We start from the raw sequence: 14,623 nt of genomic DNA on the forward strand, positions 1-14,623 counted from the left end.
GAGTTTTGGTGCCAAGTTCAGATTTTTGTTAATGTATTTTCTCATTTTGATTCACCATAGTTGGATTTTTGAGTTTCAGAAATGGTGGTTGAAGGTGAGAAAGAAGAAGAAAAAAATTTGAAAAGTCAACTAAATAGATTTTTCACACGCAGTCAACAAGTATATTATACTCACTAAGCCATGTAAGCAAAAAATGTTAAAATGATACAACAATTTCCTACATGAGATGTCTAATATGAATACTGACCAGTTAAGATGTCTAAGTAAAATTTTGTGCCAAGTTTAAGAGGCTACCGATTGATTACACCAAGTTTGTTTAAATTTACTAGCAGAGATAAAAGTGGATTTTTTGAAAGGTTGAAATATTTTTTATTCAAAATAATTGCTTAAATTAAATTTAAAGGATTTTTTCGAGTGTTTTATTATTTGTAATTTAAAATAATTGCTATATTAAATTAGAAAAAATCTATTATAAGTAGTATATTATATATGGTAAAAATATATTTTTTTAATATAGTATTGTGATTTAGCCTTTTTCTTAAGGCGTCAGGGAAAAGTCCAAACTCGTCTAGAGATCCCCAAATCTTCAGCACCACCACCTTCTCCCCTCTCCTCCGACTCCCTTTCACAGTCGTGCGTAACCGCCGATCAGCAACCTCCATGAACCGGCAACATCGGCATAGCTTCAATCTTCATCAATGGCGTTGAGATCAACTGGACGTAAGATCTCATTTGACATTCTCTCAACTTTCCTCTCAGATGACGATTACGACTACGATTCCTCCATCATCCCGACTTGCCTCCGATCGAATTCCGATCCTTCTCCTCAGATTATTCCGATCGATGACGCCACAAGCCCTACCGGAATTCGCAAGAAGAAGAAGAAAAAGAAGAAGCATAGGAGAATTACAGAGCATTCCACGATTTCTGAATTTTCCGTCACGGACGAGGAGCTAGACCGCTCATTCCCTGTGGGAGAATTTAATGGTTACTGTTATAGTGTTGCTCAGAGCAGTAGTGTTGTGGTATGTGAAGAACCTGAGGCGATGCCGCCACCAATGCCTCACAGTAGTTGTTCAGTGAGTTCAGTTACTGGCCTTCCGTTTGGGGAGTTGAGACAAAGAAATGTAATGGTCAATGGAGTGAGCGAAGAGAGTGTTGGGTCACCACAGATTGCCGAGAGAGAAAGTGAAAGTGTTAAGGAATTGGAATCGAGGTCAAACTCGAGAGTTGAAATGGATTTGAATATGGATGGGATTGCAGGAAGGAGTTTGGAGAAGGAGGTCTCTTTAGATTGGAAGAGGTTGATGGCTGAAGATCCCAACCGTAAGTATTTCCTTGTTTTAATTTTTTTTTCTTATGGTTTTCTAAATATTTTCAGAATGTTTTGACTCAATTATTAACAATATAAGGCAATTGTGGACATCGTTAGCTCTTTCCCTCCCATTTTGCCTGAATGTGTTTGAATGATTTATATTTGTGGTTGATAGATATATAGTGACATGATGTGGTAAGTGCTAAAAGAGTATAAAGGTATAACATCAAGCTAGAAATACTCTAAATTGCTAATACCTGTCTTTTTAGGGAAGATGCCATAATTTTGGGAAGGACTAAAATTGGATGTAGGTCAACTAAATGGAGTAGAGGCTAGAGGGTCTACATGTTAATGCAATTGAGAAGTGAATACTGTCAAGCTTATGAAGTTAGGAACTGATAGAATATGCCTAAATCCTCTAGCAAAGCTAGTTATCCTAGGCCTACTATCCTCTAGAATAATAGAAACCTTAACACTTGTGCTTACTGCTTTATGGGGCTTTACCTTAAAATGAATAAGGACCCATTTACGAGGGAAGCAAACTTGTTGGTTTTGTCAGTATCTTTATCTGTACCAGTTGCTTCTACAACTGAGAAAAAGGAAGTTTCTACGCTTATGATCCTTTAACAGATGATATTATAAATAGTTGGAGGGAAAATCCCTTAGATATCACCAAATGTTGGCATTGGTATGTCATGAAAACCTAGAAGAATCCTGTTTTATCCATGGTACACGAGGGAATAAGGCAATTGATACTCACGTACTTGAATGCTATAATTTTGTGAAAACTACACCTGTAGAGAAACAATGGCGATTAGTACTTGGATTGAGAAATTCTAGTTCTTAAGAAAAGCTTGAGTGAGGTGTCCTTAGTCTTCATTTTTTAATGTTGAGAAGCAGTGTCATTGTACTTTAGATGTAGTCATGGCAGTTATTTACCATTTGCTTTGTTCTAAATATCAGACTAAGATAAATTTCTCTTGTTGGGTGGTGGGGAATTGGGATGTCACCATTTGTCTCTAAATTGAATTTAGCTTCTAATTAATTTTAGTTACAGAAGCCTACTTTCCATGTATTCTTTGTTTTCTCTCACTTCAGTTGTGTGGTATTTTGCTAGAAACATTTCCTGTGGATAAGTCGCCAGTGAAGTGCTTCATGGAAGAGATGTATGCTGGTAATTCGTTAAGGAGTACGGTTGCCCTTGGGAATGAGAAAGAGCGGGAAAGAGTTTATGATACCATATTCCGCTTACCATGGCGATGTGAGCTGGTATAATACTTTATTAAGGCACTGCAATATGAAACATTCTCAAATTATATGTTGAGTACGGCTTTCTTTTTGGGCTGAGTTGCCTTTTGTTCACTGCTTGACTTGCATCTTGTGATCCTTGGTCATTTATCTATGCTATAGTATGATAGTGCAAATACTATCTTCTCTTTTTTACTTTCCGATTTCTGTCCGAACTAACTACAGGCCAGGAGGTCAATTCCTTGTTCTTTGTAGTTGTTCTTCTTGGATATGTCTCAGAAACTATCAAGATGGTTTAGCTTTATAGATGACTAGAATATTGCTTTTGCAGCTTATTAATGTTGGCGTTTTTGTCTGCTTGGATTCATTCCTCTCACTGCTTACTGTCATGCCCACGAGGTTAATCATGATCTGTTGGAGGTTTCTGAAAACAAGGTTTGCATCTCATACTTTCCTATACCTTTTGTTTGAACTTAAAATGATATATTTTGAGATCTCCACTGTGCGGGGGAGGATTTCACTGGGTACGCTGTAGTTGTTATTATTGTTGTTGTAGTATTGTGACCATACAGCAGATGGGATCAGATGTTTTCTGTAATCTCAAATTAATCCAGTTTGAGGAGTGTTAAGATTGTTCTATGATTTTTTATATATTTGGATTGTTAAGGTTTGGTTTAATTTGATATGAATATCATATTTATGCAAAGATAGGTATGTAATCTTGCATAGGATCAGTCTTTTACCAAAACTGTTAACATATGTAATCACTGTAATATCTTGAACTAAATTTGAGGGGAAAAGGCAAGTTTCTCCTTCATTATGTCATCTTTTCTTCTTTACAAACTGTCTTATTCAAAGAGACTGATAATTTTTGGTGGTCCTGATATGTGGGACCAGTGTATCTGTGCAATGGTTATTAATTACTGGGTTGATCATTAAATTCTTTTGATGTGAAGTCGTAGCTGGTATATGGTGTGCATTGCATAAAATGTCAATTTGAAGGAGAGGAGGGACAGTTATTGGTGGGTGTATTGCTAATAGATTTTTCCCTTTTTATGTATTTTTGGGAGCTTATTACTGATTTGGCATACCTTTGTGTCTTGTGTTCTGTTTGGATTTATTTGTGATTGCCTTCATATCTAGATATTGGATCCAATTGTACCATCGTTTAATTAATTTTCAGATATTGTATGGTTCATAAAATTAAGAAGTACAATTTTTGCTTTCACAAAAAGTTCAAGGAACATAAGCTTGTTTCTTGTATTATTTCATTCCCTATTTTTCTTTTTAAATTTAGGAGTTCAATAGATTGTCAATAAAAACAATAAAAGGGAAAAAGGTTTTTTTTCTTTCTGAAAATAGTGTCTGATTGGTGCCCCCAAGGTGATGTTTTCTCCGAGATTGTTGTCCAGTTGCACTTGGAGAAGTTTTGGTTACTGCCAAGTAACGGTGCCTGGTAAAGTGAATTTGTAGAGAGGAGCTTATGGGAGGAACTATCAGTGGAAGCAAGGGTAATGCCCTCAAGTATCTAAGAGGGTGAAAGTTGTGGGTGTATTGCTTTCAAATTTGTTTTATTGTGTACCTCTTGAAGTAGGATAGATTCCATCAAATTGCAGAGGGAAAAAGAGAGACTGCTGTCTCGATTTACTCTTCAAAGCTGAGAGCGTCCTTTTTTTGTTTTTCTTTCCCCTGTTATTGACTTATTATTGTTGGTTATGGTAAATCTAACAAAGATTATTCACCTTCCCATCTGAAGCATATCTTTACTTTATTATTTTCCTAATTCCTTTCCCTTCTTAGCCCTGATTTTGTTGTGTTAAAGTAAATCTATTTACCTGCAGCTTATGTTTACAAAATAACCTGACCATGCTCATGGCAGGCAGTTCAAGAAGCTTTCCGCGGTTGAGCTTTCTGATATTGGCTGTTGTGTTGCCCTGTCTAGTGGAGCGATTTTGTTGCAACAAACAGGTACAGTAAGATCCCTTAATCCTCACCAATACTCTTAGATTTTTTTTACCTGCTAATTACCCTAACCGCACATCTGAGCTTTGACTCTTCATTTCATGGCTTCCTTATCGGGTTCTTTTGGTTAAACTTACCCCGGTTTTCCATTTGCTATCACAGATATCAGCCTAATCTATCACATGATTCGTGGTCAAGGAACAATCAAGCTTTATGTGGTTTACAATGTGTTGGAGGTGAGAAGTTGTCTAGTTGATCTATGATTAAGGCCATGTGATAATTGCTACAAAGTGGTTGTATTTTAGGTCTTCATAGTTTCATATCATGTTGAAGTTGTTTGCACCCTTAAAACATCCTCCTCTATTTCAATTTGTTTGTCTTACTTTCCGTTTTAGTTCGTTTTAAAAAGAATGTCTTGTTCCCTTTTTGACAACTCTCTAACCCCCCTCTACAAAAAGATCTAACCCTTGCGTTTAAGAGAATAGAATAACATTGATGGAGAAGCACCTCTAGTCATATGCTCAGATATGTTCATATATCCTTCATCACATATATATCCTTTTTGTTCCAGTCTGGTACAAGATATTGGTCTATTACATGTGCATGTTCCTGTCCTAACATCATTCACTATGCTATAGTATTTTACTGACACTCTTTTTTTGAAATTTGTAGACAAGTTTGAGGTTACATTTGCCTTTCTTTGGCAGGTTTTTGATAAACTGTTCCAAAGCTTTGGTGGAGATGTGATGCAGACACTCTTTAATACAGCAGAAGGGCTTGCAAATAGCTCAACGGAAAATACGCAATATTGGGTTAGAAGATTTATTGTGGATGAAGTTGTAGCTGTTGCTTCATCAAATATCCTTTTGTATTTTGGTCAATATCAAGAAATTTCATTCCTCGCATCATCTGGTTTCCTTAACTCCCCATACTTGTTCATTCTTTCATCCTGCTAGCTCAAGCCATCACTTTGTCAACCTGTATAGTTGCCCACAACAATGCATTATTTGCTTTGCTTGTATCAAACAATTTTGCGGAAATAAAAAGCAATGTCTTCAAACGCTACAGCAAGGATAACGTTCACAATCTAGTATATTATGGTGAGTTATCTTCTTGCATTATTTATCTGAAACTTTTAGGTTCTCATGCAATGATTAAGAAATTGTTATCTATCTGCTGTTGCCAAGGCCAGTTTGATCTTTATCATGTTGTATGAAGTCTGTCGCTTGTGATCATTTTTAGTCTTCTCTAACCTTTATATACTGGGCATCAATCTTGACATCCAGATTTCTATGATTCTCATGGTTACATTAAGTGTTAGAGACCTTAGATATACTGCTGTTTCACATTCCCTCCACCACTACTGGACTTGGTCTTTCAGTTTGTTAGGGTTGTGTTAAATGTTAACAAAAATAAAAGCTTAACCCACAAAATACAAATAAGGTGATGATTGTTGAGTCCTTCGTGGATCATTGTTTTGACTGACAGTGTGAGTGGTGATTCCAACACACAGATAAATGGTTGTATCTGATCTGCCATGTTATATGTGCACAGAGAAGTGCTCCGAGTATTTAGGTGCAGAGTAAAATATATTGTTTGTAATCAAAGGTGTTTTGAAGACAATCATAGCTCTACCCAGAAACTGAAGATGAAGTGCCTAGCCCTTTTCTATTTTTGGTGTAAAGATGAATATATGGAAGACATAGAGTCTTTTATTGATGTCCTAGGATCTCTGTAAGTAGGTTATACTGTAGTAGGTCTTCCTATATTTCCTTGTAAGTATGGATAGCTGTAGTTTTTATGCAGCAAATAGTTATACAAAAAACGTTACCTTTTCAAAATAAATAAATAAATACATGAAGTAGAAATGGTTGTGGAACCTACTTTACTATAAATGGTAGCAGCACTACTTTATCATTACCCTCATATGGTGTCTATTTATTGTTAGTTTTCAGTTTATGTATAGCTAGTACCAATCTTACCCAACCTTCTCCCTCTCTAACTAGAAGAATTGCAACACAGAAAAGGATTCCCTCTTCCCTCAACATAGTGCTTCTTGGTTCCTCGGAAGAAGGAAGCTGAATGCTAATTTTGGTATTGCCTATCGATAGATTTTGGATTTTAGTGCTAGGTGTGGGCTTTTTTGTTTTTCTTGTTCCTCCTGTTTTACTAGTTGCCATGTTCACACATCCATGTATTAGTTGCCGACTACTTATTTGTTGTTCTACTTGTTGTTTTGTTTAAGCTTAGCGATGTTTGGAAATGCTCAAATCTTCTGTACTGATTTCATTTCCAAGGTTGTGCTTGATTAATAAGCTTCTGTGCATTTAAACTTTAATTTCATTGGCTGTTGGCAGATTCAGTGGAACGGTTCCATATTTCAGCATTTCTCTTATTCGTCTTAGCTCAAAACCTTCTGGAGGCCGATGGACCTTGGTTTGAAAGTTTTCTTTGTGTAAGGCCTGCTCCTGATAACTCCTTGTGCAATGAAATGATTAATTACCTGAATTGTTTTCATAAGAAACATTTACTCTTTTTCTCAAAAAAAAGAAGAGAAACACTTCCTCTTCCTAGCAATTGGCTCATATTAAAAACTTCTTTTTAATTCTTGCAGAATGCACTCGTTGTCTATGTAAGTGAGATGACAATTGATATCATCAAGCATTCATTCATTGCAAAATTTAACAACATCAAACCGATTGCGTTTTCAGAATTTCTTGAAGATCTGTGTAAGCAGGTACTCCTAATTTAGAGGCTGATGTTTGGCTTGGCTGGTACAGTCGAGTTATTTAAGCTGGTGGATTTTTCTGATAGCTTGAATAGTTTGTAGTGTGTACTGCTTTATTGCTACAAGTCTTCATCCAGCTAAGCTGTTGTGGAATCTAGTAAGTTCCTCTATTTTGATGATTCGGGTTTTCACATTACTCTTATTTTGACTTCCAACAGACACTGAATATCCAAACAGACAATGTAAAGAATAATCTCACTTTTGTCCCTTTGGCGCCTGCTTGTGTGGTAAGTTTTTATCTTTCTGAATTTGACTGAAGCTACCATTTCTCCCTTTTATTTTTTTGTGAATCACATCATGGTTTCTTTAAATATGGAAAATAGGGGAATAGGGATTTATTCACTTGAGCCCTATCCGTTTTATCCAGAGCTGATGTATTCCTTACCGAGCAGCCTATTTGCATGGCAGGTAATCCGTGTGTTACGTCCTGTGTTTGCTGCTCATCTTCCCTATAATCCGCTACCTTGGAGGCTCTTTTGGATTTTCCTTCTGTCCGCAATGACATTTGTTATGCTTGCAAGCCTCAAAGTAATGATTAGCATTGGGCTAAAAAAATATGCTAGATGGTATATAAACAGATGCCAGAATAGAAAACTTCACAGCGACTAAGATAGGATATCATGATGGAAGTTGCATTTTTTGCCTCAGATTTAGAGATGTCCTTTGTATGAGAAGACAAGGAGGGTGGAGGCAGGTAAGGTTGGGTGAGATCTGGTTGGAAGTTTCTGTTGCTGCTCCCAGCACTCGAGGTACTGATCGTGCAACAGGATGCACTCATGTGGAAGTATTTACGTTAAATGATCAGATGGCCCATACTTCCATTTTGTATAGGGAGAAGGTCCATATAATAATGAGGAAGTTATATTGATTAATGTATTTCATGTGCAATTATTTAAAACCTTTTTCTAAATCGTTATTTCGAACAAATGTCTGAACTTCCTTGGTAGATTCGGAAAAGATTGATTGATGGCTAATTCACATAAAGCTGTGGAGGTAAGAGCGAGCATAGAAAGGACCTACGCTTGGCTGTGGTGATGGTGGAATTTGTTAAGCTGTTGTTTATAGTGTTTCTTAGGAAGTTGGAGAGGGACGTTTGATTCTCGACCCTGTAGCTGTTCTTATCTACCAGCGTTTAAAGGATGTATTTCTTACCATAGTAGCTTCATGCCTCTTTATTTCTTATGGTCAGTTACTTGCAGATTCTTTAGTGCTGCTAAGAGGATACATAGGTCGATTTGTTTTTTCTTTAAAAGATAATTAAGTCAATTATGTCGTTTTGTTTAATTTATAAATTGAATCAAGTCAATGAAAATAGATCGTTTCGGTTTTAAGTACTTCGAATGGATACAAAATATCCTTTATCCACCTTTTAGTTTTAAAATACTGTTAACGTCCACTTTTTGGTAAAAAAATATTCTTGATGTGAATTCTTTAGCTCATATTTGTCTTTATTTTTAATAGCTCTTTTAAAATAAAATTATTAAATTTTACAAGCGATAATTATCTATAGTAGTTATAAAGTAGAAGTTATTAGCACCAGACAACACTTATTTACAACAATAGCTGTTTCTATCTATCTGTTAGGAGTTATTCATGTTTAATATAAATATTTGTACTCTGGGAGAATTCTTGTGTCTGGAGATTTGTCCACCCCATATGGACATTATTATTGGTTAAAGCAGTGTTAAAGATTCCTACACTTTATTTAACTAGTGAAGTTTCATTTCCATTTCGTTTTGATATCAATTTCTATCATTTTGGTATCAGAGCATATTGATTCAATATGGTTAATACCAGATCTTCTACTACGCAATCACAAGAAGATGTTCTCATATGTTGAAACCCTTGCGCAATAACTATCTGCTATTGCATCAAAATTAAACACAATTGCTTTATTAGCAACAAATATTGCTTCACTTAAAGTCCAGACTAGTCAGATCCAACAAGAGAAACCAGTCATCGAACTCGTAATAGAGGAAAAAGTGCAAATGTTTGGCAAAAGAGGAAGATACATCGATAATACAGGGTGGCCAAAAAATCTCTCCGGAGGCCATACACCAAGATGGATTTTCCCATATTTGAAGGAGGAGACCCTAGAGGTTGGATTTTGAAGCATAAAAATATTTCTGCTACTACTAAATTCCAGATGAACACAAAGTTGACATTGCTGCTATGTATCTAGAAGGTGATGCTCTCTTCTCTCGGACAAACCGTGAACGAACTTCTATTGGTAAGAACTTGTTAAAACATTACAAGAAAATTATGGGCTTGCAGAGTACCAAATTCAGACGAGCATCTGTCAAACTGGTTAAATACAGAAGTACCATCAAGAATTTGCAAAACGTTCATCTAGCCAGATCACTCTCTTAGGGGTTTTCATGAATGAGATTAAAGAAGAACTCAAATAAGATGTGAGAATTCATAAGCCTACAACTGTTTATAGAGTCATGAGCCTTGCAAAAGAATTTGAGCAAAAAAACAATGGAATGATGCAGGTACAAGTGACCTTGCTGAAATTTCATTCCACATCTTTCTAGGTAACACAATAAGCACAACAATAAAACTTCAAGGGACCTTAAATGGACGCAAGGTGATGCTTTTGGTTGATACCCACAATTTTATTTCGGAAAAAAATGTTGAAGAATTTACAGTTACCTGCTCAAGTTGTGCCCTATTTCGGAGTGCAGATTGGCAATGGAGACATCATATTTGCAACCGTTTGTGCCAAAATTTTATTGTTAAATTCCCTGGATTAACTATTGATCAAGATTTTATCCTTTCTCTGTTGGAGGAGCAGATTTAGTGCTTGAAATTAAGTGGCCTGCTTCTTTAAATACGGTTCAAGCAAATTGGAATGAAATGTTTTTATTTTTAATTTAAATGAGAAGCGATAAAAACTTCAAAGGGTTGCAAAAATCAAATGCACAAGTTGCTTTTCAGTATTTCTCTAAGGAGGTTGATACTTCAGGTAATTCTCTATCCATTGATATCCAGAGTTTGCTTCATAAGTTTGAATCAATTATTGAAGAACCCAATTCCCTACCACCTTTTCGTCAACGCATTCATTCTATCCTTTTGATTCCTAAGACCACCCAACATCCGTCCGTATCGTCACCGTATTTCCAAAAATCAAAATTGAAAAACAATTCTAAATTACTCAAAAAGGGTTTTATAAGGTCAAGTACCAGTACAATTGCTAGCCCTACCCTTCTCGTCAAGAAAAAAGACAATACATGGCGTATGTGCAATGATTATAGAGGTCTCAATCGAATGACTATTCCAAGTAAGTACCCCATTCCAAATATTGATGAGCTTCTAGACTTGCATGGAGCAACTGTTTTTTCGAAGATTCATTTTTATTTTAGTAACCACCCGATAGGTGTTGATCTACCCGACATTCATGAAATTGCTTTTCATATTCATTCTGGACAGTATGAGTTTACTATTCTGCCATTTGGTCTCACTAATGCTCTTTCGATGTTCTAATGTGCTATGAATGATTTGTTCAGACCATATCTGCGCAAATTCATTCTTGTATTCTTTGACAACATCTTGGTATAAAGTCAGACTTTTGAGCAACATATCATTCATTTGGAACTTTCTCTCCAAATTCTAAGAGACAATTGTTACTATGCCAAAACTTCTAAATGTTCATTTGGGCAAGTCCACATTTCTTTTCTGGGTCATGTGATTTCAGAAAAAGGGTTGGTGTTGATCAGGATAAAGTTCAAGCGGTCTTGGAGTGGTCAGTACCATTAATGTGAAAGACTTACGTGGATTTCTTGGGTTAACAGGTTATTATGGCAGATTTGTGAAGGGTTATGGAATAATGGCTCAACCACTCACTGAACTCACCAAAATAAATGCTGTTCAATGGTCGAACTCCGAAGAGAATGCTTTCCAACTTCTAAAGCAAGATCTAATAATTGTTCCGGTACTACAACTTCCAGATTTCACTCAATTATTTGTGGTGGAATGTAATGCTTCTTCAGAAGGAATAGGGGCTATCTTCTTTAGGATGACCATCCTATTGCTTATTTTAGTAAGGGACTTTTTCATTTCAGTCGTTTGAAGTCTACTTATGACCACGAATTGCGTGCTCTTATTTTAGCTTTGCAGAAGTGGAAACACTACCTCTTGGGCCATCATTTTTTTGTCCGAACAGATCATTGCTGTCACACCTCTTTTACTTAAGTTTTAATTGTTGAGGATATGACGGATTTTTTAATTTTTCTTTTTAGAATCGCCACTTGAAATTGAGTTTTTTAGGTGTTTCAAGTCACCAGATAGTTCTTAATTTATAGTAAAAACTTTTTTTTTTGGGTCTACGAAAAACAGAGATTGGGTAAGGAATTCTGTTGAGCGGAGGGAAGGTATGAGGCACCCCCCGAGTCCCGTGGTTCTAGCACGGTCACTTTATTAACTTATATTTGGCTAAAATAATTTATTTATTTAGTTTGGATAAAAGGGGGGAAAATAATTACTATTTTTTTAAAAAATGATTGGCCTAAGAGCGTAACCGCACACAAGACCTTTCTTTTAGAAAAGAATACACACCAAGGATCGTAACCGAATACATGATGGTATTTGAAGTTTTAATAATTTTTTTTATTTTTTATTTTTAATAAAAACAATAATTAATTACTCAAAAAAAAAACGTTATGAATGGATAAAAGAAAATGGTGCAACATATAAACCAAGCAATGATTAGTTTTTATTTATTTATTATTATATAAAATTTTTTTTTAGCATTTATTTATGGTTTTACCAAAAGAAAAAAAAATTACTACTAGACAATGAGAACAAAAGAAAAAATTACAAAATTACAATTAAACACGCTTTTAAACTAATGATATACTAGTTTAAATTTTTTATATATATATATATACTGATAAAAATTTAAGAAATAACCAATTTTGTAAATTTTTTTTTATATATATATAAATGACTACCTTGACTTATTTGATAGAAGATTGCAAAATAGCAAATTTTTAATTGTTGAATTATTAAGTCAAGTTAGTCAAATTTGTATTTTTACTTAAATAATCAATACAAAAATTATTTTTTTTAGAGATTCTTTTTTTTAAAAAGAACATATTTACTTTTTTTTTTTATAGAAACAACCAAATTTTATTTTTTTGCAGAAATAACCAGATTTACATTTTTTGTTGCAGAAATAACCAGATTTTTTTTGTAAAAATAACCAGATTTACATTTTTTGCAGAAATAACCAGATTTTATTTTTTGCAGAAATAACCAGATTTATATTTTTTTTTTGCAGAAATAACCAGATTTACATTTTTTGCAGAAATAACCAAATTTACATTTTTTCTTTTGTTGCAAAAATGACCAGATTAAACCCTTTTGCAAAAATAACCAGTTTTACGTTTTTTTTTAAATATATTTTTTCTTAAGTTCACTCCTTAAAAAAGAAAGTTACCGAAAGCCTAAAAGATTTGCAATTGTTATATTTTAATTACTTATTTTATTTTATTTTATATATATATATATATATATATATATTTTTTTTTTTAATTTTACTTACTAAAGCTAAAATTTAAGCTAAAATGATAAATAATATATATGTACATCATAATAAACATAATCATATGAAAAACACTATAGAATAATAACCTAATAGAAATATACAAACAAAGTAACATAAGGATAAACATAATCATACGAGAATCATAATAAGCTTAGCAAAAATTATCAACAATTTTTCAAAAAATAAAACATAACAATAACATAAAGATTACATTGAAATGTAAAAAAAAAAGGAATACCTAGAGTTGATGACAAGCAAATATAGGAGCATATTTAATTGAATTCCCAAGACAACCCAATAGAGATATCTTCTTCTTTTTTTTTTTTTAATGAAGAAGAAGATTTTTTAAGTAAGTTTTTTTTTGCAATTTTCTTTCTATATCTTCCCCTTTTATTTCTTCCCCAAGAGGGTTTAAATAGGTGATCAACATTAACATCCCACCTTTCTTGAAAACGTAAGAGCCAATGCGTGCATTGGACTCTTTGTTTTCCCAAGGTGCCACCCCAAGATGGCCAATGAAATTTTTTTCTTTTTTTGTTTTTAAGAAAAAATCAGATTAATTGCATAATTCTTTTGCCCTTTTAGATGACCCATTTACTTTATTCATTAATTGAATATAGTTATATGGGTCATCAGAAAATAATAGGCCTAATGTTATTTAGATGACCCATTTCTTTTATTCATTGTTTGAATAATAGTTAATGGGCCATCTGAAAAAAATTAAAATAGGCCCAAATGTTGACCCATTTCATCAAGACTCAAACAAATTGACCCACTAACACAAAATCTAAACATCTAAACAATTTTAAAGATCAAACACAATAAAATAATGCAGAAAAAAAGTCAAAGTAAATAAATAATACACATGAAAATCGAAATAAAAACATAATAATAATACTTCAAGCAACTCATCAATATGATAAACTTAAAGAACATTAATAACATAATCCGACATCAAACGACTTATATGGTCAAACCAAAAAAAGATAATGATGAATTTGGATAAAGATTGAGAGGGGGGAAAAGATTGACATAACTTCCGGGTAAATGAAGGTCGCCGGAAAACTTTGTCGGAAATTTTTTTGATGGATTTTGAACTTAAAATTTATATCAAATGATAGCCCTTGAAGAGCTCTACACATTTATGTAAAGGGTTTAGGATGGAAATGACCGGAACTTTATAAATCTAAGGAAAAAGTAAAAATTTATATTTGATTTTCCTTAGATCTACGGAGTTTGGCTATAGATATGGATGAAAGGAAAAGATGGTAAATTTTTTTAAAAAATTCCGGCCAAAAAGGAGTGGCCGGGCGGCGGCATGGTGGCGGTAGCGGTGGTCGGCCGGCGGCATGGTAGTAAGGGGAAGAAGAAAGGGACAAAAAATCTAAAATAAAAATAAAAGAAAATGCTAACTTTTAGGTTTTGTATTTTTGTTTGGGTCCAATAACAGCCCTTGGATCAAAATATCATGAATGGTTGAGATTCAACTTTGACCATTTCTATGGACCGGGTCAAGAGCAATTGGGCCATCAAAATTGATTTAAATCAGCCCAATTTAAACAAAATTGGGTCATTTGAGCCAATAAACTAATAAAGACAAATACCAAAAATTCAAATAAAAAAAAATTCTTACTAAAAATATTATAGGAGTAAAATAAACACGTCAAAAATTAGGTGTTCACAGCACGCCCCTCTTTGCTAGGAAACATGAAGAGTTTTCAAGCAAAGAAAGTGAACGAAGTGGCTAATTTTTGACTGTTTC

General features: G+C 34.1%; 1 protein-coding gene across 1 annotated transcript; it reads left to right on the forward strand.

The window, feature by feature from the left end:
* Positions 1-498: 498 nt before the first annotated feature.
* On the forward strand, positions 499-8,644 carry LOC101251892 (protein POLLEN DEFECTIVE IN GUIDANCE 1). The gene is made up of 11 exons (XM_004240887.4): positions 499-1,326; positions 2,433-2,584; positions 2,895-2,998; positions 4,443-4,531; positions 4,688-4,761; positions 5,233-5,383; positions 5,458-5,625; positions 6,883-6,980; positions 7,140-7,262; positions 7,472-7,540; positions 7,722-8,644. The coding sequence occupies exons 1-11, from the start codon at positions 699-701 to the stop codon at positions 7,920-7,922; spliced, it is 1,857 nt and encodes a 618-aa protein (XP_004240935.1). The 5' UTR covers positions 499-698; the 3' UTR covers positions 7,923-8,644.
* The last annotated feature ends 5,979 nt before the right edge of the window (positions 8,645-14,623 follow it).

This window comes from Solanum lycopersicum, chromosome 6, assembly GCF_036512215.1.
Source record: "Solanum lycopersicum chromosome 6, SLM_r2.1".
Lineage (NCBI taxonomy): Eukaryota > Viridiplantae > Streptophyta > Magnoliopsida > Solanales > Solanaceae > Solanum > Solanum lycopersicum.

Bases quoted from the DNA above. Each gene is read 5' to 3' on its own strand.
- LOC101251892 (XM_004240887.4), top strand. From the start codon at position 699: ATGGCGTTGAGATCAACTGGACGTAAGATCTCATTTGACATTCTCTCA. The intron at 2,585-2,894 runs GTATAATACTTT...TTGCTTTTGCAG, and splicing joins TACCATGGCGATGTGAGCTG to CTTATTAATGTTGGCGTTTT. The intron at 6,981-7,139 runs GTAAGGCCTGCT...TAATTCTTGCAG, and splicing joins GGTTTGAAAGTTTTCTTTGT to AATGCACTCGTTGTCTATGT.